Source organism: Neltuma alba, unplaced genomic scaffold (assembly GCF_004799145.2).
Source record: "Neltuma alba isolate B1F8T4 unplaced genomic scaffold, ASM479914v2 tig00013251_pilon, whole genome shotgun sequence".
NCBI classification, from domain to species: domain Eukaryota; kingdom Viridiplantae; phylum Streptophyta; class Magnoliopsida; order Fabales; family Fabaceae; genus Neltuma; species Neltuma alba.
In genome coordinates, this window is record NW_021637546.1 from 199,925 (window position 1) to 225,919 (window position 25,995).

General features: G+C 34.2%; 3 protein-coding genes across 3 annotated transcripts; 1 reads left to right on the plus strand and 2 right to left on the minus strand.

Annotated features, from left to right (window-relative positions):
• Window positions 1-2,967: 2,967 nt before the first annotated feature.
• On the plus strand, window positions 2,968-6,754 carry LOC114735778 (aspartate--tRNA ligase 2, cytoplasmic). The gene is made up of 10 exons (XM_028923532.1): window positions 2,968-3,590; window positions 3,798-3,908; window positions 4,090-4,203; window positions 4,407-4,697; window positions 4,783-4,893; window positions 5,058-5,111; window positions 5,732-5,811; window positions 5,928-6,043; window positions 6,180-6,294; window positions 6,459-6,754. The coding sequence occupies exons 1-10, from the start codon at window positions 3,054-3,056 to the stop codon at window positions 6,583-6,585; spliced, it is 1,656 nt and encodes a 551-aa protein (XP_028779365.1). The 5' UTR covers window positions 2,968-3,053; the 3' UTR covers window positions 6,586-6,754.
• Window positions 6,755-9,666: 2,912 nt separating this feature from the next.
• Window positions 9,667-13,149, minus strand: LOC114735786 (DDB1- and CUL4-associated factor homolog 1). The gene is given in 5 exon segments (XM_028923539.1): window positions 9,667-10,456; window positions 10,767-11,125; window positions 11,774-12,409; window positions 12,412-12,894; window positions 13,146-13,149. Coding segments are annotated over 5 exon segments (2,166 nt in total). The 3' UTR covers window positions 9,667-9,772.
• Window positions 13,150-14,043: 894 nt separating this feature from the next.
• Window positions 14,044-18,120, minus strand: LOC114735767 (glucan endo-1,3-beta-glucosidase 5). Its single transcript, XM_028923517.1, has 2 exons — window positions 17,297-18,120; window positions 14,044-15,240 (listed from the first exon to the last, which is right to left on the minus strand). The coding sequence occupies exons 1-2, from the start codon at window positions 17,641-17,643 to the stop codon at window positions 14,148-14,150; spliced, it is 1,440 nt and encodes a 479-aa protein (XP_028779350.1). The 5' UTR covers window positions 17,644-18,120; the 3' UTR covers window positions 14,044-14,147.
• Window positions 18,121-25,995: the final 7,875 nt, after the last annotated feature.

Sequence of the window (25,995 nt, forward strand, 5' to 3'; positions counted from 1 at the left end):
CTGTTATCCATTATCAATCAATTATTGACTGTTGTTAATGCCCCCGAGCCTATAACGGAAGAGGATCTGAGTTTTTTTTTTTTTATAAATAAAACAACCAATTATAGTATACCACTTTGTCTGTTTAATATACAAATTAGTTTTACTTTTAATTTATTTTTTTAAATATAAGATTTTAATTCACTTTGAATAATGTGACATATAATTATTATAAATAACTAATTTAATAAATATTTTTAATATACTTAAATTAAGAAATTAAGGTTTATATTAAAGATAAGAAGTAATATAAAATCAGAGAAGCAGAGATAAATAACCACACATAGGACAGTAGCATGCACCAGGCGCGAACTTAAAGAAAAGCTGTTGACAAGACAGCACATGAAAATTCCGTCATATGTTATGTCCTTGTATAAAATCCAACTAAGTAATTTAAAAAAATTACTAAATTATTTAATTGTAATATATATTACATAATTTATTTTAAATATTTGTTGATTATTATATTATATATCAATTTATAAATAAGATAAATTATTTTAAAAAATAACTAATATAAATATTTTTAAATAATTTAATTTTTTTGAAATTAGTTAACTAAATTTTATATTAATATTAATGGCTATAGAATTTTTCCAAACCTGTTCTGCCAAATTCCGTAATTCACAGTCAAGATAACGCCTCATTGAATTTTATGCCGCATGCTAGATACGCACGCTTATATAAGGCGTGTTTGGTAAGACATTTTGAAAGAGAAAAAGTATTGGCTCTGATTTTTAATACAAAAACTCGCCTAATTTTTATTTTATTTAAAATATTTATTTATTTTTTAAGATAATTTTTATAATAATAGTAGTTCAAATCAGTAAATTTAATTAGCAAGAATATTTTAAAAAAGACAACACATATTTATTACAAATAACTAATTTAATTATTTTCTTTAATCTACTCAAATTAGTTAACTAGCTCTTATATTAAGAATTGAATGTAGTAAAATTTGCAAATTTGGGAGCTATTTATCTCATATTTTGGTCAATATGACTTATGGGTCAAAAGTTATTTTGTTAAACACGATTGCAAAAGAAGTTTTTTAGAATTAAAAGACATTTTTGTCCTTATATTTATATTGTTCTTATGCTTCTCTATATACACTTATTGTGCTTCCCCATCAGTTTTTAGTTTTATTTTTAATATTCTCTTAAGTAAAAACAATTTTTAACAGTTTTTATGATATTTTTCATTTTTAATATTATTTTTTATTTTATATTTACATAAATTATACTGAGTAAATCATCCAATTAGTTATATAATATTATTTGATTCAAAAATTTTCACATTACTATTATTTTTAATTTAAATATATTTTATTTATTAAATACAACTTTTTCTTAATATAATAATTTTAAATTACTATATTTTGTAAATTCATAATTTTAATCATTTTTTTATTATTTAATAAAATTCATACTATTTTGATCATTTTAAAAGCTAAACTTACTTATTCAATCATAATTAAAACAATTTTTTTAACTTTACAAACTAACTTTTATAAAAGTTAATCCAAATACAAATTATATTACCTAATTTAATTTTTACCTAATATTATCTTTCTAAAATCAGGTTAAAAATAAGTTATTTTTTCTATTGCGAATCCAAATAAACCCAATAGAATGCAGTGGGCGCGATTGCAAAATCAAGACATAACAAGATTAGTCGCCTAAAAATGAGTACAGATTGCTTCCATGACAAGTTTACATAATCAAATAAAGATATTCTCAAGACATCCCTGCGCTCAATATCGGAAAATAATATAGGGAGCGTTTGAGTAAGAACAGAACTATAGTTTTAAAAGTGCTTTTACAGTATACGAAGTAAATATGTGAAGGAGTTTACCTCGATTTGTAAAAAAGTACTTCTGGAAAGTGATTGTAGGGTTATCCAAACACCTTTATAGGATTCTCACAAAAGCATAAATTATATTCAGCCACCCCCCAACATTTTCTTCATAACTCTTTTTTTATTTTTACCTCTAGGGACAAGTAAATCTTAAAAACTCATGTTAAATTTTTGGATCGCTTATTCTATTGAAAGTTTAAAAATATCCTAATCAAATGTTCAAAAATTATGATTAGTTGCCTGGGTCAAATAATTTGAATCAACAATCCAATCAATTATGATATAAATTAAATAGATAATTTAATTTATATTATCAAAATTAAATATATATTAAAAATATATAATTTGTTATATCTGAAATTAATTTTGGATTCAAAATTTAAATTCATAATAATGTTAAAAAGATATTTGAAAATTCAAATTTAAATTGATGGATATGATGAATATTTTGCCTTTTCAAAATATCCTAGCCAAAACTATCAGTAGAAGCATTGAGTTTTCTCAGTAATTGAGTTGTTTAACTATCTCTTCTCTCTTATATCATCTCAAGTAGCTACGGTATGCATTTCTTATTTATTTTTGTTACTATTCATCGAGTATAGTCATTTTTCTTCCATTATAAATACTGAGATTGACGAACATTGATGCTGCTATCTTATTTTTCCCACATCCCAATTAACAATTTCATTGGCGATACTTCATTTATGTTCATGACAGTGGTCGTTGGCAGAAAACAAAGTTCATAACACTGGTGGATCTGTTTGGCCAAAAAAAATAACACTGGTGTATTTTGTTGGGCCAAAAAAATTGATTTTTGTATTTTATGTACTTAAATAAATGAATTTAATATTCTTCTGATTTTTAATATAGGACCCAATTATTGAATTAGTTTTAACCATAAATATAAAATCTATTTTTTATATTTATTAATTTTTTTAAATTATCTTTATAGATATTTTTTTAATTATAATCAGAAGAAAAATGAGTAAATAAATTTCGAGAGCGCCCATTGTTTGGGTTCAACGGCTCGAGTCTCATGGATTGAACAACCCAATCAACCCAAGCAAGCAACCCTACTAGTCTTCCGTCGTAAAGCCTGGGGACAGAGCCTTTCCCTTCTCATCCTTGTCTACCGCTGTATCACGTACAGGAAAAAGATGTCTTCAGAATCCAAGGAGCCTCCCGTACCACCGCAATCGGAGCAACCAGACCACGGTGATGAAGAATCCCAGTCGCTAAGCAAAAAAGCTGCTAAAAAGGAAGCAGCTAAGCAGGAGAAGCTGCGCCGCCGCCAAGAAGCGGCCTTAGCCGCCGCCACGTCTTCTCTTTCCGTCGATTCTGAGGAAGATCCTCTCGCCGCCAACTATGGCGACGTCCCACTTTTGGAGCTCCAGTCTAAGACCGCGGTTAACATCTCCGATTGGACTAAAGTCGAAGCTCTTAACAATTCATTGGAGAACAAGTGGGTTCTGATTCGGGGCAGAGCGCAGACGATCCGTGCCGTGGGGAAGAAAATGGCGTTCTTGGTTATCAGAGAGAACGGGTTCACTGTGCAATGTGTGGTGCAAGTGCAGCCCGATCAAGTAAGCTCCCAGATGGTGAAGTATGCTACGGCGTTGAGCCGGGAATCCATTGTCGATATCGAAGGGGTCGTCTCAGTGCCCGGGGCTGCCATCAAAGGCGCTTCACAGCAGGTTAAAATTATTCATTGTTGGACGATAAATTTATGTTGACGAGAGTACTTGTTTATCGACTGGAGATAGATATGTTTCGTAATAATGCCTTTTATGTATTTATCTTAGGTGTATATCGGCTAACCTCAAAAAAATATCTTTCATATAATTGAGCATCTTGCTAAGGTTACCGTTTGCAATGATGAGACGCTTCTATTGCTCCTTCAGGTCGAAATTCAAGTGAGGAAATTATATTGCGTGAACAGGGCTGTCCCAACTTTGCCTATTAATATTGAGGATGCTGCTCGAAGTGAAATTGAAATCGAGAAAGCTCTTCAGGTACACTGTTCGGAGATCTGCTTATGCTTGTGGTTTGCTCAATGTGAAACCTGTTTATTGTCCTGCCACCATTGTTATCAGATTCTGTTCTCTATCATTTCAACTTCTTTTGGCCCCAGATTGACTGCGTTAATATTTTCCCCTTTGTATATATACTGAGTAGATCGTCTGACTAGTGCAGGCCGGTGAACAACTTGTTCGTGTCAACCAGGATACACGTCTAAACCATAGGGTTCTTGATCTTCGGACACCGGCCAATCAAGGAATTTTCCGCATTCAATCTCAAGTTGTAAATGTAAAGCATATCATCATCGAGTATTATTATGAAGTTTTCCTTTGTATATTTAATTTATTCTCTATATAATCTCAGTTTTCATTTTTTAGAATGCTTTTCTTTATTTTTTATGCCAAGAGAAACAGACTAAGATACTTCTTTATAACATTTTTCTTATGCTATGCTAACTGATTTAGTTTTCTTGTAAATGAATGCCTGTTCAGGTATTCAGACAATTCTTATCATCTGAAGGCTTTGTTGAAATTCACACACCAAAACTGATTTCTGGGTCTAGTGAAGGAGGTGCTGCCGTTTTCAGACTAGATTATAAGGGGCAACCTGCGTGCCTTGCCCAGTCACCTCAGCTGCACAAGCAAATGTCAATTTGCGGCGATTTTGGCCGTGTTTTTGAGATTGGTCCTGTTTTTAGAGCAGAAGATTCCTTCACTCATAGACATCTGTGTGAGTTCACAGGTCTTGATGTTGAAATGGAGATTAAGAGGCATTATTTTGAGGTAGATTTGGCGGGAAGTAATATGATAAGCATTTACGTATGAAATTGTTAGAGAGGTATAGTCTAATGTACCATTTATTGGGCAGGTTATGGATATAGTTGATAGGCTATTTGTGGCCATGTTTGATAGTTTAAACAATAACTGCCAGAAGTATCTAGAAGCTGTGGGAAGACAATACCCGTTTGAACCTTTAAAGGTATTTATGCATCACGCGTCAACATGCATGACAAATTTACAGTAACATGTGATGTAGTGATTCATTACATCGTTTATGTAAGATGTCACTGTTCAATACTGATAACTAGATCAGTCAGAGTTTGGCATTATCTTTGATCTGATGAGAGTCTTGTGAATGTGCAGTATTTGCGGCAGACTCTGCGGCTTACATTTGAAGAAGGGGTTCAGATGCTCAAGGTATGCTTTAAATATTATTTTTGAAACTAATGACTATATAGAAACTGCAATGGGATAGACGAGTTTTGCTCAACCCTTGAAAATTTGGCAGAACCCTCCTTTTCCAAAGATGTTAAAAAACGATCCAGATAGCATATGTTCTTATTTGTTGGAACTTGGAACTGGAGGATGATGTTGAAGTGGATTTCATGTAGTGGAGTCAATCGCTTTGCTCACTGACCTGTTTAAGGGGCTGATAGCTTTTAGATATTCATGTTCTCAGTTTGTCTTGACCCTCTAAATGTAACAAGTCTAAATCAATCACGTGCCCTCTTATGCCACATCTGTACATAATCGAGGCTGATGTTTAGAGATCATATTTGCACAAAGTGAACATCATAAGCAGGATCGCAATTGTGAGATTCTTCTCACTTTGCTAACTCAGATGTATTTATGTCCTCAGCTAATTGGCAGTTTGATGTGTATATCTTGTACATGGAGCAATATTAATTACCTAGCACCGGCTCAGTTGCTTGGGTATTATGACAGTTAATGAAGTGACAAATAAAAGAGGAAATGTATATGTAGTATGCATGTATTGTGATCAGTAACACACTACACCCTGTCATTTGAATCTGCAGGATGCTGGCGTGGACGTTGACCCTCTTGGTGACTTGAATACTGAATCTGAAAGGAAACTTGGCCAATTAGTTTTGGAGAAGTAATTCTGTTTTCATTTTCTCTGTCTATTTTGGTCTTTTTATCTGATATTTTATTTGATTTCTGTGACGAAGCATCATTTCAAAGACATTTAGCGGACTGTAATTCTCTTAATAGGTATGGCACTGAGTTCTACATCCTTCACCGTTACCCAATGGCTGTGAGGCCATTTTATACAATGCCTTGCCATGACAATCCGGCATACAGTAATTCATTTGATGTCTTTATTCGAGGTAAGTTGAGTCATCTGATATGGCCTTGGTATGACAATCTGTCTTGCACGTTATTTTAGTTTCTATAGGCTGCATATCTTCAAGATTTTGGGTGATTGCTAGTTAACTTGAGTTCTGGTGTTATGACTTGTTTTAGGTGAGGAGATCATTTCAGGAGCTCAGCGTATCCATGTGCCAGAATTCTTGGAAAAGCGTGCAGCTGCTTGCGGAATTGATGTCAGGACAATTTCTACGTACATTGATTCTTTCAGGTATTCATTACCACTTCTTACTACTCTTCCTCAAATCTGTTATAACCATTCCTTATTTTAGGTATTGGTAGTAATTTAGGTGGTGTTTTAGACTCTTGTACTCATTGTGTCTTGCTTTTTTGTATAGTGGAAGAGTAAATATCTGTATGGTTGATCATTTTCAGGTATGGTGCACCCCCACACGGTGGATTTGGAGTGGGCTTGGAGCGTGTGGTGATGCTCTTCTGTGGCCTCAATAATATACGCAAGACATCTCTGTACCCGCGCGACCCTCTCAGGATAGCCCCTTGATGACACATTAACACATTACAGTTTTCTTTATGTTACATGCAATTTTCTTTAGTGTGAATCCCGGAGACTATCTGTGGCTTTGGCAGCGGTAGTGCTCATGACATCGCAAGACAATCAATATTTCTTGTTAAACTTAATTTGGCAAGCATATACGTTTTAATTTCTTTAATCCTGGTGCATTATCAACGGAAACCTGAACTGAGAAAGGGTATGTTTGTATTGGCGTTGGGTAAAACTGACTTCTCACCCAACTGACTTTTGTAACTGAAGTTAAAGTAAAAGTCAGTTAGTGTAATGCAATTTATGTTTGGATAGATGTTTTTAAAAAGTCAGTTGAAAAATTAATAGAAAAGTTGGTTTAGTTGTAAAATGACTGAAAAGGATATGGAGTAGTGTTTGAAATTTTATATTTTTAATGTGATAATAATTTAAAGAAACATGTAAAATTATTATGATAAAATATAAATAGTTTATTTGTAAAATTATAAAATAAAAATATTTCTTACGGAGAAAAATTTGAAACTATATTGTAGATAATTAATTAAATATACATAATGAACAAACATGAATATAAATTAAAATTTATTTGATCTCTAATTAAAGTAAATAGAATCATATAACTAATTAGATCGTAAGTTTTATACAATTTTTCCATAAGTCAGTTAGAAAAGTTGATTCGGATTGCGTTGGATAAGTCAGTTAGAAAAGTTACTTTTTTTAATAAGTCAGTTAGAAACGAAGCTCAATCCAAACAATCTTCTGAGCTGTAATAAGTCACAAACCTCAGTTTCACGTTTTCCTGTGTGCTTTTGGCATTCCAAACGGTAATCCAAACGAGCCCAAAGTAATTACTCTCTTCGTGATTTTGCTTTTTGAATGCACAAAGCCACAAACAATGAAAAAATTTGAATGTCTTGTGGTGCACCAAAAACTACTCTAATATTTTACATAATTACTAGTGCTAAAATATGGGGTTTGTACTATGCACGGACTTTGGGTATTTAGTTTGTATTGTTTTCTATCTTAATTATAAGATTTTGTTTATAGTTTGTAAAAGATATTTTATAAATAGGATCAGAGATACTTGGGGAGGATTAGGCGCAAGCCAGGCAATCTCCGATCCAATGCAATGGAATACTCCCTGCCCTGTCTTGTATCGTCCTCATAAATAAAGAGAAGCTTGTGCTTTCTGTGAAGCCACATCAAAATAGATGGAGCCTCTATTCCTCTGTCCCCCATTCACACGTGCGGTTTGGTTTGCGTCAGTGTTAGGATTGGGGCCTGATCGTTCAATGCCATTGGGAAGTGAGCATGACCAGCATTTTCTGGTGAACTCTGAAATTGCAACTCATCAACAGCGATCTAACTCACTGATTCTTTGACCCGCCAAGCTCATTGAATGCACGTTGAAACTCTTATCATAAATATTCCTTCAGATAAATTTTCTTTGAGCTAGTTAGTCCCTGCATATTCTCTTGCACCTTTTATTCCAAAAAAAAATAAAGCTCTTCATGAGCCTTTAAAAAGAAAAAGAAACGATTGCAATTGCGGGTTGCAAGCAGTTGTGCACAAATTGACCGTGTTTGGGACTATCTCAACTGACAAACACCATTTTCAATCGGGAGCAATAGCTGGCAATGGGTGTCTTTGGGTCCAGTTCAAGTAAAGAGCATGGCAATGAAGTCTCAATACATGAGCAGCACTTGCTAGGCTCTCTTCTTTTACATCGTTATTGTATTGAATCATATTCAACTTCTTTTCGATTTTAGTATACAATTTTTCAATTTCATTGTATGCTTTTTCTTATTTTAAATATTAGTCATTTTTAACCATCTGAGTATATAGAAAAAATAATGGGTTCAAACAGAAGTTTTCACCTAAAAACGTTGGATATCTAAAAATTTTTTTAGCTGTCAATTTATTCTGAAAGTTTAAAAGCATAACAATATGTCTCCTGCCGTTAAAAAACTTAACGGTAATTGTTAAAACAGTAACATTAACTATAAATTTTGAGGTAAATTTGCACAAAATTTTTTGCATATTAATCCAAAAATAATTAATGCCCTAAAACTATATACTCCTCTAGTCCTATTTATAAAAAAAAGATAATTTTTTTGTTCTATTTATAAGTTATTTTATTAAATTTTGAACATAAATGTACTATATTGTTTTTCATTGACTATAGTGGAGATATCTTTTTTAAAGGTACATATAATAAATAAAGGTAAAGTTAGAAGGTTCTTATGTTTTAATGGAGACTTAATACAGTTTGAGTTTTTTTTAATCTATATCAAATATATTAAAAATATCTTATAAATAAGATAAGAAGAGCAACTTATAATTAAAATAAAAAATACCTTTTATATAGAACGAGGGAGGTATTTAGAAAACCGTACAGTTCGCGCCAATCAAAACACGAAACTGTACCCACACGCTCTCGTCGACCGAATGCCTTCCGCAATTCTTGATCCTTCTCGTGTCTTTTGGAAGGTGAATATGACAATATGTAATAGATCTCACATTTAGAATATTATTTTTGAACTTTCTTACAAGTCATCATTAAAATTTAATTACATCTTATTTCTTATAAGCAGACTTAGTAATATCTCTTCTTGTCTTTAATGTATGATCTAATTATTAAGTTAATCTCGCTCTTAAATATAAAACCTATTTATCATATGTATTAATTTTTTTTAAATTATCTTGTTAAAACCTCCATCAACCATAATCAAATAAAAAAAAAACGTATTACTGAAAATAATTATAGTATTTTATAGAAAACATACTATCTCTGGTTCTAATTATAAAACTTTAGTTCTAGTTTACAAATAAGATCTTATAATTATAATTAGAAGCAGTATTTTTTTTATAATTAACTAACCTGATTTTCTTACAAGCAATATCTTGAATTAACACGCACGCCCAAAAAATGAGCTCGTCGACAATTTCAATACGCCCATGCGCAACCCGGCTCCAGAAACAGTTTTCAAAGCGCTATACACAATTGCTGCCTCTTGTGATATACAGTAATGTTTTAAGCCCCAGGCGTAAAATCATAGGATAACACATCAAAATTGAGGGGAGGAAAAAATGAAAATTCTATCGCCCTAAAATGAATTTAATTAGAGGGAAATAAACATTACAGCCTCCCAAACCACTAGAACAAATCTTTCCATTTAGAACACTGCTAATAACCAAAACCATTACCAACAAAATCCTCTTCACCACTACTTAAAGATTCAAGGACTTCACTATCATCGTCATCCTCATCGCCTTCTGTCACAATCTCCAAAATTCCAGTTCCTCCATCAAAGTCTAAATCATCCATAATGAAATCCCCATCATCGTTGTTGTCAAGATCTGTTATACTATCATCATCTTCATCGTTGCTCAAATAATCAGCATCACTCTCACTTTCCCCACCCAGTCCAGGGCCAAGTAAAGGATCCACATTTGCATCATCGTCATCGTCCTCGTCTTCCTCCTCACTTTCAGCATCGTCATCGTCAGAAAGTCTCCTCCTGCCAATTTCATAGATCCTAGCAGATGCAAACATCTCATCTTGATCATCCATTGTAATCAACCCAACAAATGAATCAGTTGGCTCAGTTGCAAAATCAAGCACGCAGCGATCCACTAGAATGGTAGCAATATCAGAATAATTGACCGCATCCACAGTGCGGAAAGCTGAAAAAAGATTATGTTTGACCCGACGCGTGTGGACTGCTGACATTACATCCTCAATATTTCGCCTTAGGATTGCATAAATTACATCACCACGTCCATTGAATGTTATTGCCGTTTGATCTAAAGGCACACTTCGTAACAATCTGAATTTACCCAAATCCCAGACTTCTGAGTTTATAATAACCTGGGTAAAACAATTTTTGGCAAGCATTGGAAAGATGGTTAGATTACCACCATGCAGATAAAAACAAATACAAATCTGACGTTATAATTTAAAAATATTAAGATCACTAGATACCTTGGACACAAACAATAAAAACAACCTAGCATTAGTTGTATCAGGTAAGCACTCTTTGAATGAAAGAGAAAGGGCAAGAACGCACTACTATTTCTATATTCCTCATCCAATTTAGCCTCCAAAATTCTACACTAAGAATCAATTTTATCTGCTCTTCCTAAAATCTATTGTAAGATAGATAATCAATTCAGCATACCTCATTTCCAGCAGGATGAACGCCCCCGCCCTCATAGTCTGTGAACTGATCAAAGCTAGGAACAGGCCCAGAGGCCCGCCGATCCCATAAGACACCATTCCAAAGCAGCATTGAGTCAAAAGGACTAAAATGTATCATGGAATAGACATGACCCCTTCCCGTTGAACTTGCGAATGTATCTGATAGCTTTGACTCTAATTGAGCAGTTTGAATATCATACAAGAGGATTTCTCGTCGAGCAGATTCTGATGACAAGGCAGCAAAAACATTGCCACTATTGCTAAACCTAGCAGCTTTGCACCCATCAAATGAATGGGTAGGACCCATTACTACTGCTGATGCATCCCACAGCCTCACATCTAGGGCTGGTAAAACGGGTCAACCCGCGGGTTGCGGGTTGGCCTGTGGTGGGTTGTGGGTTGTCCGGTGCGGGCTCAAAAGCCTGTTTTTTGGCGGGTTGGCATTTTGCCAACCCTAACCCGCCAAAACCCACCAACCCGCCAAAATTTTTATTTTTATTATTTTTGTTTTTTTTAAAAATTTTCTTATTTTTTTAAATGTTAGCAATTATATATAATACAAAATAAAAATACTAAAAATGATATAAAATATTAGAAACATCCAAATAAAAATTACAACACAATAAAATACAAATAGTATATGATTGTCCAATTTTCCAACATGATAATACACAAGTTCACACATTTTTTTTTCAATGAAACCAATGAGCAATATTGAATAACCTTATTTATCTAATTATTTCTAATGACAATAAAGTTTGAAGTAAAAATTTACTTTACTTTTGCCTTTATTATCTATTTTTTAAAAAAAAATAGGTGGGTTAACTCGCGGGCCAACCCGCTGGTTGGCGGGCCAACCCGCCACGGGTTAGGGTTATGGCGGTGCGAGTTATATTTTTTAAAGTAGTGACAGGTTAGCTTTTGGCCAACTCTAACCCGCCATTTTTGGCGGGTTGGCGGGTTGGACCCGCATATTACCGGCTCTACTCACATCTTGGGAGCTTGAAGAAAGCAATAGTTGATTCTCTCCCGAAACAAAAGATTGAACAAGTGTCAAAGGAGACTGATGAGATGCAAAGGTCTCCACCACATTATTATTGTTGGAGTCAAATGTTTTGAGCTCACCATTGTGGCTCCCAACAGCAATCCGAGATGAGTCCCCAGTAAAAGTAATGCATGTCAATAATGCACCAGCATCATCCCGACATGTACGCCATGGCCTAAACCGACTATAAACAAATTGTCGGTCCCTACGATTCCCATGCACTCCCCCATACATATGCTTAAATTCACGTGTAGCAAGCCGAGCAGTCACATTAGATGGGGCATCAAGGCTTCGCTTTGGTTCAGGACAGACATGTGGGTGCAAAAGAGATAGTGGAGGAAGAGTGGTAATAGGAGCTGGGCATTGGCGATGCTGATGCTTCAAATACTGAACTACTAGAGAGTCTAATGTTAAACGCTCTTGATTGCTAGGCTGGTCACTTGATATTTGGGAGGATGGCGTTACTTGACCAAGATTTGAGCTGTTTAATTGGCCTTCATCCACATACTCACCTATGCATCGCCCTTGTTGGCTTCTCAGGGTGGAACTTGGAGTGAAAAACCCAACAGCATCATTCGGGTCGTACTTGGAGTCGGACAAATGGGTGATCGAAGTCCTTGATCCCCTGCATTTAGTCGCTTTCCAGATGATGACAATACTCCTATATCCTTCAGATCAGATAGCTTGCGTTTCATAGGCAAGATTATCGGGGTCTTATGCTGAGACTCTGCATCAATGTCATGTTTCATTGAAGGTTCTGATGGGGTTTCTAATGAACTTGAAGAATCAGAAAGCTCCTTCCCAGTAGTCAATCCTCTTCTTACTAGTGACTGCTGAGAATCAAAAGATTGATGTCTTGAAAAAGAAGATGAGAAAGTCAGTGTCTTTTTTTGAGAAGAGATGGCTGAATCATGCCTCATGCTGGAATCCTCATCCTTCGCGTTATGCGTTTGCCTTTTATAGAGGACGAGAAAATAGACCGAAAGTGCTCGACCATGGATCGGAAGGTTCCGGAGATGCAATGCCGGACCCGTTTGGAAGAACCCTAGAACTAGAATAAAACCTACCCATCAAATTTAAGCCCGTTTCAGCCCAATAAAAATGTCCGTTCATATGGGCTTACGTATAGCATGTATCATCAAAGAAAGCGACCTTATGTATTCTAAGCTGTAAGGACTTTCGGCCCCCAACGACTAGCCCACAGAGCTAAAAACTTACATGAACTATTAATGTAATTCTTTAACCTGTCACGAAATTATGTTTTGAATCGAATAATTAACTTAATTAAAAATAATGGGAAAATATTGATAGTACTCATATTTGGAACATTTAAAGAAAATATTAGTATCATCTGTAAAATTAATGACATAACTTTCAGAAAATAACTCCTCCAGTTCTTAATATAAGACCTACTTATTAAGTTGATTTTGAACCTATATATAAGACTTATTTCTCATCATTATCAATTTTTTCTAAATTACCCTTATAGATACTCCATCAACCATAATCAAGCAGAAAAAAGGAATATTAATAAAGATGATTATAGTATTTTAGGAAAAACATGTCATGTTTCTTATAATTAACTAACTTACCTAACTTTTTAAATCTAAACAAATTAGTTAAATAGATCTTATATTAAGGATCAAATGAGTATATTTTAAAAATACATTAACCGTGAAGGACAAAAATGGACAAACGAGTCCACCATCTTCAAGTAACTAAATCGATGGAACAAAAAGTAACTAAATTGATGAATAATAACTTCTAAGAGCATGAAATACTCCCCGATTTTAAATATAAAACCATTTTGTAGTGAATTACTACAGAATGGTTTTATATTTAAGACCGAAAAAATATTATTTATTATCTTATTATATCCTCCTTTTTTTGCCAGTTGTGCCCTTGTAATGTCGAGATGGTACTATTTATTTACAAAAGAGTTGTTATTTAAAAAAAATTCAATATTACAAGATTTTTATTTCTAAATAATTCCGAGATATTAAAATTAAATAGTACAATTTATTATACTAATTCAAAACTATTCTATCAGGCAATAAAATAAGTCATGGAGGGGAATGGTGTTGAAATGGGGTCTTCTATTTATTTTTTTGAAAGAAAATTATAACCCCCCCCCCCGGGGAATATCATTAGATTACAATCTCCGCAACGTCATGACCGAAAAAAAATGAAAGAAGAAAGCAGCAGCAACGAATTTCTTCACAGGATCCACATGTCATTTTGAATTTCAATTACTCAGTTGACTTTCTCAAAAGATAATAAATTAGAAAACCAGCAAACTAAGCAGAAATGGGAAAGTTACAGAAGAGAGAGAAGAAAAAATACAAAAAGCACTGTTCTAATAGATGCAAGTTTCTTAGCAGAAACAGACTCGATCATTATTCTGAACTTGCAACTTCCTGTCGAAGGATCTTTATCAGTGATAACAGAAAGACCTGGGAACTTGCAGGCACCATCCATCTGGTCATTCGCTTGGAAGTAGCTGTTAAAAGCATAAGAAATATTACCTCTAGCATCTAAGTTCCCACACGAAGTTCCGTAGCCAAGACTTGTACAATCTGCATTTTGACAAGCATAAGCAATACTTGGAGGCACTTGATCATCGTTCAGATTTGCAGATGGTTTCATAATACACCATCTTTTAGACAGATGATGAACCCCACTTGCACCCACCAAACCATTTGTTCTCGTTGACCCAAGATTAAGCTGGTACTTGGGTTGTCCATCAAAGTAAAACAGCCCCCAGTGGCGTTCAAAGTTACCTGGCTGAATGCTCTTTGCATCTTCATCGATTAGGCTAAACAAGTATGCATCTAAAGGGCCGGGCCTCATCGGAGTCCCTTTTCCTGTGAGGTAGCGAGACATGAAGCCTTGGTTGAAACGCTGAGCATACTGAAGGTTCGCATGTAGGTCTCCATCAGTTGGCCAGCCAATTTCTCCAATGATAATAGGCAAGTTTCCAAAGCCATTCTTCTGCAATGCCCAGATCAGAGTATCATGGTTGGCATCAAAGACATTGTCATAGACTTTGCCATTGTCATTTATAGAACTCTGAAAACCGTCAAAGAAGGCATAATCAACAGGGAAATTGGAGTCTGCATAGAGACTGATGAATGGGTAGATATTGACGGTGAAAGGAGCTCCATTGTCACTCAAGAACTTGACAATCTGCAGCATCAGTTCATGGATGTTTGGCCGGAAATCGCCATCAGAAGGCTTATCAGATGAACTCAAATACACATCTGCATTCAGAGGGACAGTGACTTTAACACGATTACTCAAACGAGCTTTTGTGAGAGCTGCCTGTATATTTTGAAGAGCCGGAAGAGTTGTGGATTCGAAGGTGCCATTGAAAGTTGACAGGAAAGGTTCATTCCCCACTGCAACATACCTTATAAACAATAGAAGAAACTATCAGCAAGAAGTTACAGACGATAGCTGTTCCAAGTTTAAAATAGAATAAAAAATAACCATAAAAAGAAAAGACACCGCAAGAGCATACATTCATATGCTGATATGCCTATATTAAGATCCTACAGTAGAAAGTTCCAGACGATTCCTAAGATCATGAGATCAAACTAATACGCCATCCAAAAGAAATGAGACATCTGAACCTTCTATTTTAGCAGAGGCATCGATGTGGATAAATAATCAAATCACGTCTTATTTCCAGCCCAATGCAATAGATGATTTGAAGGAATTTAGTTCATTAAACCCATTCATAGATACTGACAACAGTAGCACCACATATGACTTTTACCCCTGCATAGCAGGAGTAAGTGTATAATCAGGTTGCAGGTGGCGAAAGTGACCTGTAAGGAATAGCAACTTTTTTTTTTTGGGGGGGGGGGGGGGGCAGGCGCATGGCGTCTAAAATGGAATGTTATAGTAATGTGCCTTTTTAAGGGAAAGGAATGTTTCGAAGGTAACACACAAAGATTTCAGTTGTCCTGGACTAGCTATGATAATTAATCCTTAAGTTTCAGGTAGCACTATGCCTTTACATGAATGGGTAAACAAATTAGCCAGTGGCATGCCGTGCTTTGAAGAAACCAATGCCTTACCCCTAAAGAAAGCCAGAGTAGAAATAAGCAGGAAAAAATCTTAGTTGAAAGGGATCATCAGTGTCTCCTACAATTAGTGTCGGATGAGATACCATGTTAAGAAAATGATGAGCTTATGCTTTTTTGCTAGGAATCGTGAAAATTCTAGCTCAGTGTCATTGACCCCTCCATTAAAGGGGTGCTTCTATTATCTGGCAAGGTTGCACACTACTTTGCCAGATGAGGGTTGAAATTGTTCTATTTTACATCATTTAGCATCACTTTCAGATATTTATATATATATGGTATATATGATGGGAAATTGAGGGCATTGGACCATCAAAAAATAAAGTTTGAGAACACAAATGAGCAAAGTTAAGACTAGAGGTGAATAAATTAGGCAGCAGGTGGCAGAGCGTCAAAGCTTCCTAAAAGCATAGAATCAAATGATAAAGGACATGGGTGAGCCGTGAGCCAGATAACTAACATCTGCTATGCTAGTGGCTTTGGAAGAGGACAAAATTGTATTAATGCATCAGAACAAGTAGAAGAACCGTTGGAAACACATGCGCTAGAGCATAAACTACGTTGACACTTGCATCTTCCAACTCAACTTCTATTCTCCATTATGTAAGAACAAGTCGAAAAAATGTGGACTTTTATACTAATTAGACATGAATATCTTCCATTATAATAATGTGCAATGACTTAATGATGCAGAGCCAGCAAAATCTGGAAACCACCCATCCCCACCAACAAGCCTCAAAATATCATGCAACAATGATGAGCACCGAGTTTGAGTCAGTCATTCACAAAGCAGTTCGCGTGTCCTTCAAGTCTAATCAATCTGATTTTCATTTTATTGGTTCAGATGAATAATGAAATAAGACAAGCAGTATAGTTTCCCAGACACCACAACTTAACCAATCTCAACAAGACAAAGATAAGAGCTAGCAACTAAACTAAAAGTGAGACTACTAGACGTAACAGGAAATTCTATTATGGCATATTGCAGAAGCAAAGAACTTGTAACTCTTTGTTATAGGTGTTCAAACAACTAAAGAATACAAAAAGAGCAAACCAGTCGATCGGTTATTTCAGGGTTAACATCTCTCCCTAACAGGAATGACATTCCAACTCAACGGTTAACTAGACCAAAAGATTACATAATGAATAACAAAATAAAAAGCTAATGCTCATCGAGTGCAGCAAACATCAGTAACTTCAGACCTATCAGTTCTTCACGTTCTCAGATATACCGAAAATGTGTGACATGACTTTATTCGTTCTACTTTCCCCCAAAAAAAAGCATACAAACAAAAAGGTTCATTTATTGATGCAATCTAAACCCTAAGAAATAACCCAAGTGGAAAGCCACAGAAAAGAGGATTCATATCAGTTCACCTGATATCTACTCCGCCGGAAGAGATATGAGCAGAAACATTCTTCGAAACCCATTTTTCAGCAGCTTGCGTACTGGTAGCCAGCGTATATAGCATGTCATTAGGAATACCCACCATCACTTGAATCCCAGACTTCTTTAAAGCGTCCAAAATATTGGGATCGGCATCAAATAGCTTAACCTTCTGAATCCCATTATCTTTTAGCATTTTCACCACTGTGGATGGCCCCAGTGGGTGTGTCGACTGTGTCCCCCAATTTACACCAATCCCACTAGTTGAAACCACTAACAGCACGCAGAAAATAAGCAAAGGAGCAAGGAGAAGCCTACTGAGTTTCTCACCTTCCATGAGCTCCTTCGAAGCTTCACCAGTATACCTAGGGACCAGAAATCAGGACTAAGAAACAAATCGGAAGTAGCAGAGTTGAAGGTTAAAGTTCCTTTATGACGAGTGTTGATTTACTCTGGAACTAGCTCCGGAAATCAAAAGCAGGCATGCTAAAAAACCAGAGCTTAAAGAATGTTTTGGGTATGCATTAAGCAGATTTGATAGCCGCAGTGAAATTACGAAAATGAAAGCACCTTGGAAAGAGGGACAAGAAATTCGTAGAAAGCAACAAATTTTAGAGCTCCAAAGCTCCGAACAAAAGCTAAAAATTATGTTAAAATACTCAAAGTAGAACAGATCTCCTAGGAGAGTAGATGTTGTTAATATGCTTCGTTGAGCTAAGAAGAAAGAGATAGAAACGCATCGAAGGAGGGAGAAAGAGAGCATGGGCAATCAATGGTGAGAAAGAAGTTCAGGGGAGAGAATCTTTTCTTTGGGTGAAGTAAGCAGAAGCAAACTTACCCAGCAGAATGGTACTGCACTTTTTCAAAAATATTTCAAAAATCACATGGCTGCAGCAGCAGGTTAAAAAACAGATTAGTTTTTTTTCATATAAAACAAGAGTCGTGATACATGGGAAGACAATAAAAGTAAAATTCCGGTGACCAGAAATTTTCAAAGTAAAATATTAAATATGTGATAATTACTACGGGTTAAGAAAAAGTGACTCTCTCCAATTCAAAATATAAATTAAACTTTATCAACCCATATTTATCAAAAAACTAATTAAAATCAATTTAAAATAATAAATATGTAAAGTATATATTTGTTTTTTAATATATCCTTATTAATGAAGAGAATAAGTAAAAGATGTAATAAATAAATTTAAAAAGAAAAAGAATATATATGGATAAAATTTTTAAAAAAAAACTCATTAAATGTTTAGATAAAAATGAATATTATTTTATAAAAAAACCAACTATTCTAAAAAAATTTAGCTTATATTTTAAAACGGAGGTAGTAATAAATAAATCAAAATGGAAGCTTTATTAGAACAGATTATTTCCGCTCTGGCAACATCTGCTTGACGAATTGTAGTTCTTCATTTTTCAGAGGCCGCAGAGTTTCATATGATTGATGTATAATTACTGGTGGTTGATATATGATTTCGTAATTCAATTTTAAGCATAAATTGAATCTTTAATAAGAACTGGAGTTAGTGATATGTTTTCTGTTATTGTTCATTGAAATATACCAATAATAACAGTATGAAGATATAAATGTTTGGATGGAAAAACCAAACCATCATTTTAAAAATACTTTCATGATTTACGAAGTAAATATATAAAAAAATTTATTTTACAAAAAAATATTTTTTAAAAATATTTTAAAGATTGTCAAATATTCTTGTAGTTCATTTGTCGAGGTCGGCCACACATAAGTGCCTTGCTTCAGAGTTCAATCCAGATCCTGTGATGCCAGATAATACAATCCTAATTAAAAACCACGATGTCTTTATTTATTTGTCCCTTTGAATCCAATTCTTGCCGAGCTCTGTCCTTTCTAGTTTATAAACCGTGACTTTTCTGCAACCAGCGTTCAAAGCATGAAGCAGGTATTGAAAGAAGAGTCTTTGAGCTGTATTATGATATTAATTACCTGTCACCTCTCATAATTAGACGTCAGTTCTATGTTATGATATTCTGATGACCTTCGTGGAGGGGTTGGGTCCTCTTCACTGCCCCATGCCTCTGTGTCAGTGTATCGCATTGTCATTGTTCTAATCCAACTAAACCAATCTCGATCCATTTTCCAGCAAAGTGTCCTGCCTTTTATTTATTTGTTTTGCCCTCTTTTACCCTCCTGCTCTCCTTTTCCAAGTTGAAGTCATATTTGATGACTCCTTTTCACTTTTTCTATTTTTGGGGTCTTTTTCTGCTTTCCGTGGGAATTACTGCTAACATAAGCATGTTCTGTGAGATTTTCTGGATACGTGCAATATGTAATCAAATTACTCATATGCTGAAGCGATAACATTTTTGCTCATTGATTTCCTGGAGCTCCGCTGAAAGAAAAAATTCTGATTAATGAAGCATTTTCATGTCGTAAAAATGCTCGCATCATTTCTACAGCAATGCATTCTCTAGTTTGTAGGACTTATTTAAAATAGCGATTGGAGCATTCAAAACTAATTTTTTAACTGTGATTTACAGAATACAAGATATATATATATATATGTGTGAGATGTTGATTTACATAAAAGTAATTATAAGCACTTAATAAAGTTGATTCCAAACAAGCCTTAAAACTTTCGACAGAGTTGAGGAAGTCAGGAAAGTGAGACGAAAAATAAGAGCAGCTCAAATAAATTGATAATGAAATTCCCCTGACGGGAAATATACCAATATTAGCAACAATAGGACAGGAGCAATAATAGCAGCAACGGCAATAACTTTCCATGTAAATAATAACAAGCTTTGAACTAAAGCAGATCTCATGGAAACAGTGTTACGCAGTAGCCACTAACTAGACTGTGGCCACTGACACCGACCCACAGACACGATGCATTGTCCTGCACCCTCGGACAATATCACAATGAATCGGACTCGGGGCCCACGCCTTCGGGCATCCAAAACCAAAAATTCAAGTTCGATCCAATCCGATCCAATCACCCGCATATAAATTAATATTTTATTATATATTTTAATATAAAGAACAACTTTTATCTAATCCGGTTTTGTTAATAAAGATTTACTGTAGTCGTGTCTAGTCAAATTAGAGAAAATTCAAATTTTTTTATAATATTAAAATGAACTAAAAAAATATAATATTAAACACACCTTTTTTTTTCACTTGGAATGAATTTAGCTTGAAAACCCAACTCAGCCGTCAGCTTTTCAGAAGCTCCTGCTGAACGATCTCCAGGGCTCTCCTTTTGATGCGGGATGAAAGTTTTGGTTGGTTTTGTGTTTTGTGCTCTAGCTTTTGTTTTTTCTTTTGTTTTAGATCATACTTTGTTTTTTTTTTTTGAATGATATACTTTGTTTTTTCAACAAGGATCATACTTCGTTTTTTCTCTCTTGCGGTTGTGGACTGTGTTGTTTCTTTGATAATGGATGATTTCTGTCGGGGGGGGGGGGAAGAAAAGAAAACCCAGCTCTACGAGGCTTTTGAATCGGAATGTCAAATATTAGCATATTTGCCGAGAAAATAATAAATTTGCGTATTATTATTCTAAATATAATAATTAGTTTGTAGTAAAAATTGTATCACAAACTAGTTTTTATATTTATAATAAATAATAATAATTAGCAGGAAACGCTAACTAAAAGAATAGTTTTATATTTCCAAAGAACCATTTTTTATATTGGAATAGATTGATAGAACTCGACAAATAGAATACTCCCCCGGTTCTTAATGTAAGACTTAATTATTGAATTGGTTTTGGTTCTAAACATATGACCCATTTCTTATATTTATCAATTTTTTCTAAATTACTCCTATAAATACTTTCTCAACCATAATTAAATAGAAGCGGAAGATGAGGTATTAAGAAAGATAATTATAATATTTTAAAAAAACGTGTCACATTTCTTATAATTAACTAACTTATCTAACTTTCTTAATCTAATTAAATTAGTTAAATAGATTTTATATTAAAGATAATAATAGTATATAGTTTAAAAAGAAATGAAAGTAGAGCTAGCTTAACCAATCCTGGGGAATTAAACGGACACGGCTTTCACGCCGAGAGACTACCTTTTATCGTTAGGATAATGCTCCAAACGCAATATCTAATCTTTTCATTTTTTGGCGGGGAATATCTAATCTTTTCTGATTGTCCCTTTTACATGGCTTTCCCATCATTTTTTTTTTTTGAAATATGTGAAGACAGAAAGTAAATGAGGGGCGACGCTAGAGAAATACGATTAGAGGAATAAATATTGAATCGGACGGCGTAGAAACCACCGGTGCCTCCACTATAGTTTTGACATGGACATATTTAGTCTGCGGAGAAGCCACCCCCCAATCAAATGCAAGTGAACGTTTTCTTGTTTAATACACACATCGGTTTTCAAGTTTATTCTCGGATTTTTACACTTTTTTATTTTTATGTTCTGCACTTCTGGTATGGTATAAATAGAATTAATTATAGCCGTTATCATTTTCCCTTAAAATACGAAAAAAAAAAGCCTAAAAATAAAGATGCGGTACTCGGATGAAGACAGGAGAATGAGGAAAGTGCAAAAGGGATGAATGGACGATGAGTCATAGATACGGTAGGATTCACGTGCAACTTTTTGCGAGGTTGACTGTTACAGGCTGTTTGTTTTATTTGGCCGATATCACTCACAAAAAAGCCTTCCTTGTGATATGAAACGGGTGCACTGACTCTCTTGTGTCCGGGTAAAAAGGAAATTGTGTTGGCCAAGAAAACAAAAATAATAAGGAAATTTAAAAAAAAAGAAAAGAAAATTTTGTGCCTTTGTAACCAACGAGAATTGATTCAGTTGGTAATTATGATTTTAAATCATATTATCGATGTGAGGACCTAATTGATGAGTAATATGTAGAGCCTATTTGGGTACCCCAAAACCATGGTTGGCGGCAAAACCATGATTTGGGTGGGATGTCACTCAAACAGTATTAATTTTGGGCCAATAATCTGAAACCATAGTTTGGGCCAAAATCATGGTTTCAGGGGAAGTGAATCCATTCTGCTTCTGGCTCAAATTGGAGAGTATGACTGTGGATATCAAAGTAGATCTCAACAATAATATGACTTTAACGTTCCTCAATTATTTTTTTATAAACATATTTAATCTTATATCTTATAAATATATATACATATTAATTATTTATTAATTACATTATCTTATGTATTATTAATTATGTTGGTTAAAAATATATTATTAATAATTTATTCCTTTAAATTAAAATATATCATAAAATCTATCTTTTATGTAATTATCATATTAATTTATGCTTTTTTTAGTAATTTGTATATATAAAAAGTGCTTGTGATAACAACTATCCAAGCACTTTCACTTCTCATAATCGCTTTTTCACAAAATCTATTCTTCACAAAATTTATTTTCTCTAGAAACTATTCTCCAAACCATGATTTGGTTTCATCAAAACACCCCCGTAATATCCTGATCTTAGTGAGTCTTCGAGACCCAATTTGCCTAAATTGTTTTCATTAAAAAAATATTTTTGTAATATAATTTTGTTGGTATGAGCTTTTCTCTATTGATAGGAAAGGCTATCCGGGGTAGTAAGAGTTTGGGCTAATTTTTTTTCTTCCCATATGCAAAAGATTAAAATTTGCACCCAGTCATTTATTTAAAACATGATGCTTACTAGGATATCATTTACACCACCTCCAGTTTTAATTATGAGAGCCAGTTAATTAATTTGAGAAAGTTCAAAAAATAAGTTAAGTTAGTTATTTGTAATAAATAGGTGTTGTTGTTTCTAAAATATCCTTACTAATCAAGTGTATTGACTAGAATTATTATTATAAGGACTATTTGAAAAAAAAATACATAAACATGAAAGACAAAGTGTATTAGGGTCTTATATTTAGAACCAAAATAAAAAGCAAACAAAATCTTATATTAAGGATCCGAGGTAGTATCTTGCAAAAAAAAATTTAGAGATATACAATCATCAATACATGATGATGATGATATCAACCGCGGCAAAAAATTCAACAACAACGACCCATTGTTATTTTATTCATATCAGGGTTAGCAACTTTTCAGCTATAATTTAAAAAATACAAAATAAATATATGTGGAAAGTATTGTTAGCTCTCATGTAAAAATGTTTATAGGTGCTTATACATTTAGCAGATCCAAAGGAGCCATTAGTAAACTCCTAAATCCAAAGGATAAGGGGACCCCTGGGAGGCTGTTGGAATTTTATAACCCAATGACATTAAATGCTTTTTTAAAAATATTTCTTAAATAAAAGATTACGGGCTGGAGTGTTTCCCGAAAAATATAGCGAACACATTTTTTTTGGTATACAAATTTAAAAAAAAAAAGGTTGGGTTCACCTACGATCTAAGGACATAACACCTAATGCTAGATTTATTAGGATCTATCCCTACGGGTATGAGAGTATGACAAACATGCTTTTTTTTTTTTTTCTAGCCCAACAGGTAGGATTTTTCAGCTTCACTACGCTGTGGAGATGCCTCTCCTAACACTATGACTGGACCACAACAAAGTGACATTCTCTAAGATCAAACCCCTTCTTTTTTATGAGAGAGTCTCACTTCTTCGCCAGCTGAACAATAATACTAATAACAACAATAGGCCGTGTGGGGCTGACTGCATATCCACCGCGAATTCACGATTGGTGAAGATCACACTCCTTTTTGCCCGGCGTGACCCCACCTTCCGTCACCCTCACAACCCAGCGCTATTTGTCTTCTACGGCCCCTTATGGTCATTGTCGTGCGTCTTAATACCGATACATATAAATAATTAATTACTAAAACCGGGGACGTCCACAGAGGCCTGTGTTTTTATAATTCATACTACTAATATTTCACCGATTATTATTTTTCAAATAAAGTTGATGATGCTTCTCATGTGGTGTTTGGCCTGTCCTATCTGCGTGAATGGATGATAAAGATCTTCTTTTCGGCCAGCCAATGGAACATGGATAATGATGATGTAAGAACATTACTCACGACACACTTTAGAGTCAGGTTCAAAGCAAAGTGAACTTTTTAACACAAAGCACAGTGAGCTATTCAAATAAAATACGGGGAAAATCCTTAAACAAAAGAAAGACAATATAATGACAAATCCGTAGCCAATAACCACTTGCCATCTAACGAAAACAAGTCAGCCCTGATTTTCTTCAGCCAGTTATACTTTCATCGTGGCATTGACATGTTCATCGTTGTCCAAGTGGCGTTTGAATTGAAGCTGGGTCTGGTCTGGCCTCTTAGGCCATCCAAACTAGATTGGGTCACCCAAGCAAAAATACAAGGACTGGCCTACCAATTTGGACCTGATGAGATCCCTACTAAACCACAAAGATGTGAAAGAAGTTGTGGTATTCCGCGATCACCACCGAGTCCAGTGCATGCATACAGCAGCAGCGGCACAGGCATTTAAGACAGCTGTGCGGTGATGATGAGGGAAGCCTTTTTTTTTTTTTGGGGGGGGGGGGGGGGAGTTGAAATCATATCTCTGATGCGATAACACAAAAGCAACTCAACTTATCACAAGATATTGAATTCATAACATTGGAAAAAGAAAAGAAAAGAAGAAGCAATACTTTATGAAAACTGGAAAACGAATTATATTTGTTCCTTGAGTCGATTTGGCTGAAGGAAATGAGAGGTCAAATGAGACGAGAAATTTCAATGAATTTTGTGTGCGGCTAGATTAACTTTTTAAAAGTAATTTTACGATATAAGAGATAAGTATAAAAAAAATTTATGTCGATTCATATAAAAACACTATTTTTTTGAGTTCCTTTATTTGAAAAAATGGACCTCCCTGCCTCCGGTCTCCTTCTCGTACTAATTGGTTAAACAAAATGGAGAAAAATTACTCACCCCTTCCCCTTTAACTTTCCCCATCACTCCCCTTTTTAATGCTCCCATCTCCTCTTCCATCACTCTTCCCTTGTCCTCACTGCCCCACAAGTTTTTTTTTTTTTTAAGCCATTAATGGCCCCACAAGTTTCATGCTCTTTTCATTCTATTTATAAAACATTTCTAGCATGTTTTATATAGACTAAGAAAAATTTAAAATTTCATTAACTCTAATTTAAAATTTAATAATTTTTTAACTTTATCCCTATTTAATATACATTATATTTCATATAAACAAAGTCAATATGATAATAACTGAGGGGTAAAATTATATATTTATACAACAAAATTTTCTCAGTATTTTATTTAATAGAATAAAAAAAATCTTCTTTCTGTCATAGAAATAAAACTAAAGGAGCATGTCATCCTGTTGACTGTTCTGAATATTGATGAAGTTTTTGGCTCCTGTGACTTTTCGTGGAATCGCTTCTTCATGCCACAAAACGTATTATCATAAGTGTTTTGATAAAACCAAATTATAGTTTGAAGAATAGTTTTTGAAGAAAAAATTATTTTTGAGAATAGATTTTGAAAGAATATATTTTGTGAAAAAATGATTCTGATAAAGTGAGAGTGTTTGGATAGTTATTATCGGAAGCACTTTTTATATGCACAAATTACTAAAAAAAAGACATAAATTAATATGATAATTACATAAAAGATAGATTTTATAATATATTTTAATTTGAAGTAATAATTTGTTAATAATATATTTTTTGCCAACATAATAAATAATATATAAGAAAATA

Coding starts and splice junctions, on each gene's coding strand:
- LOC114735767 (XM_028923517.1), bottom strand. CDS start 17,643: ATGGAAGGTGAGAAACTCAGTAGGCTTCTCCTTGCTCCTTTGCTTATT. Junction 15,241..17,296: donor TCCGGCGGAGTAGATATCAG/GTGAACTGATAT, acceptor ATTGTTTATAAG/GTATGTTGCAGTGGGGAATG.
- LOC114735778 (XM_028923532.1), top strand. CDS start 3,054: ATGTCTTCAGAATCCAAGGAGCCTCCCGTACCACCGCAATCGGAGCAA. Junction 3,591..3,797: donor TCAAAGGCGCTTCACAGCAG/GTTAAAATTATT, acceptor TTGCTCCTTCAG/GTCGAAATTCAAGTGAGGAA. Junction 6,044..6,179: donor ATTTGATGTCTTTATTCGAG/GTAAGTTGAGTC, acceptor GACTTGTTTTAG/GTGAGGAGATCATTTCAGGA.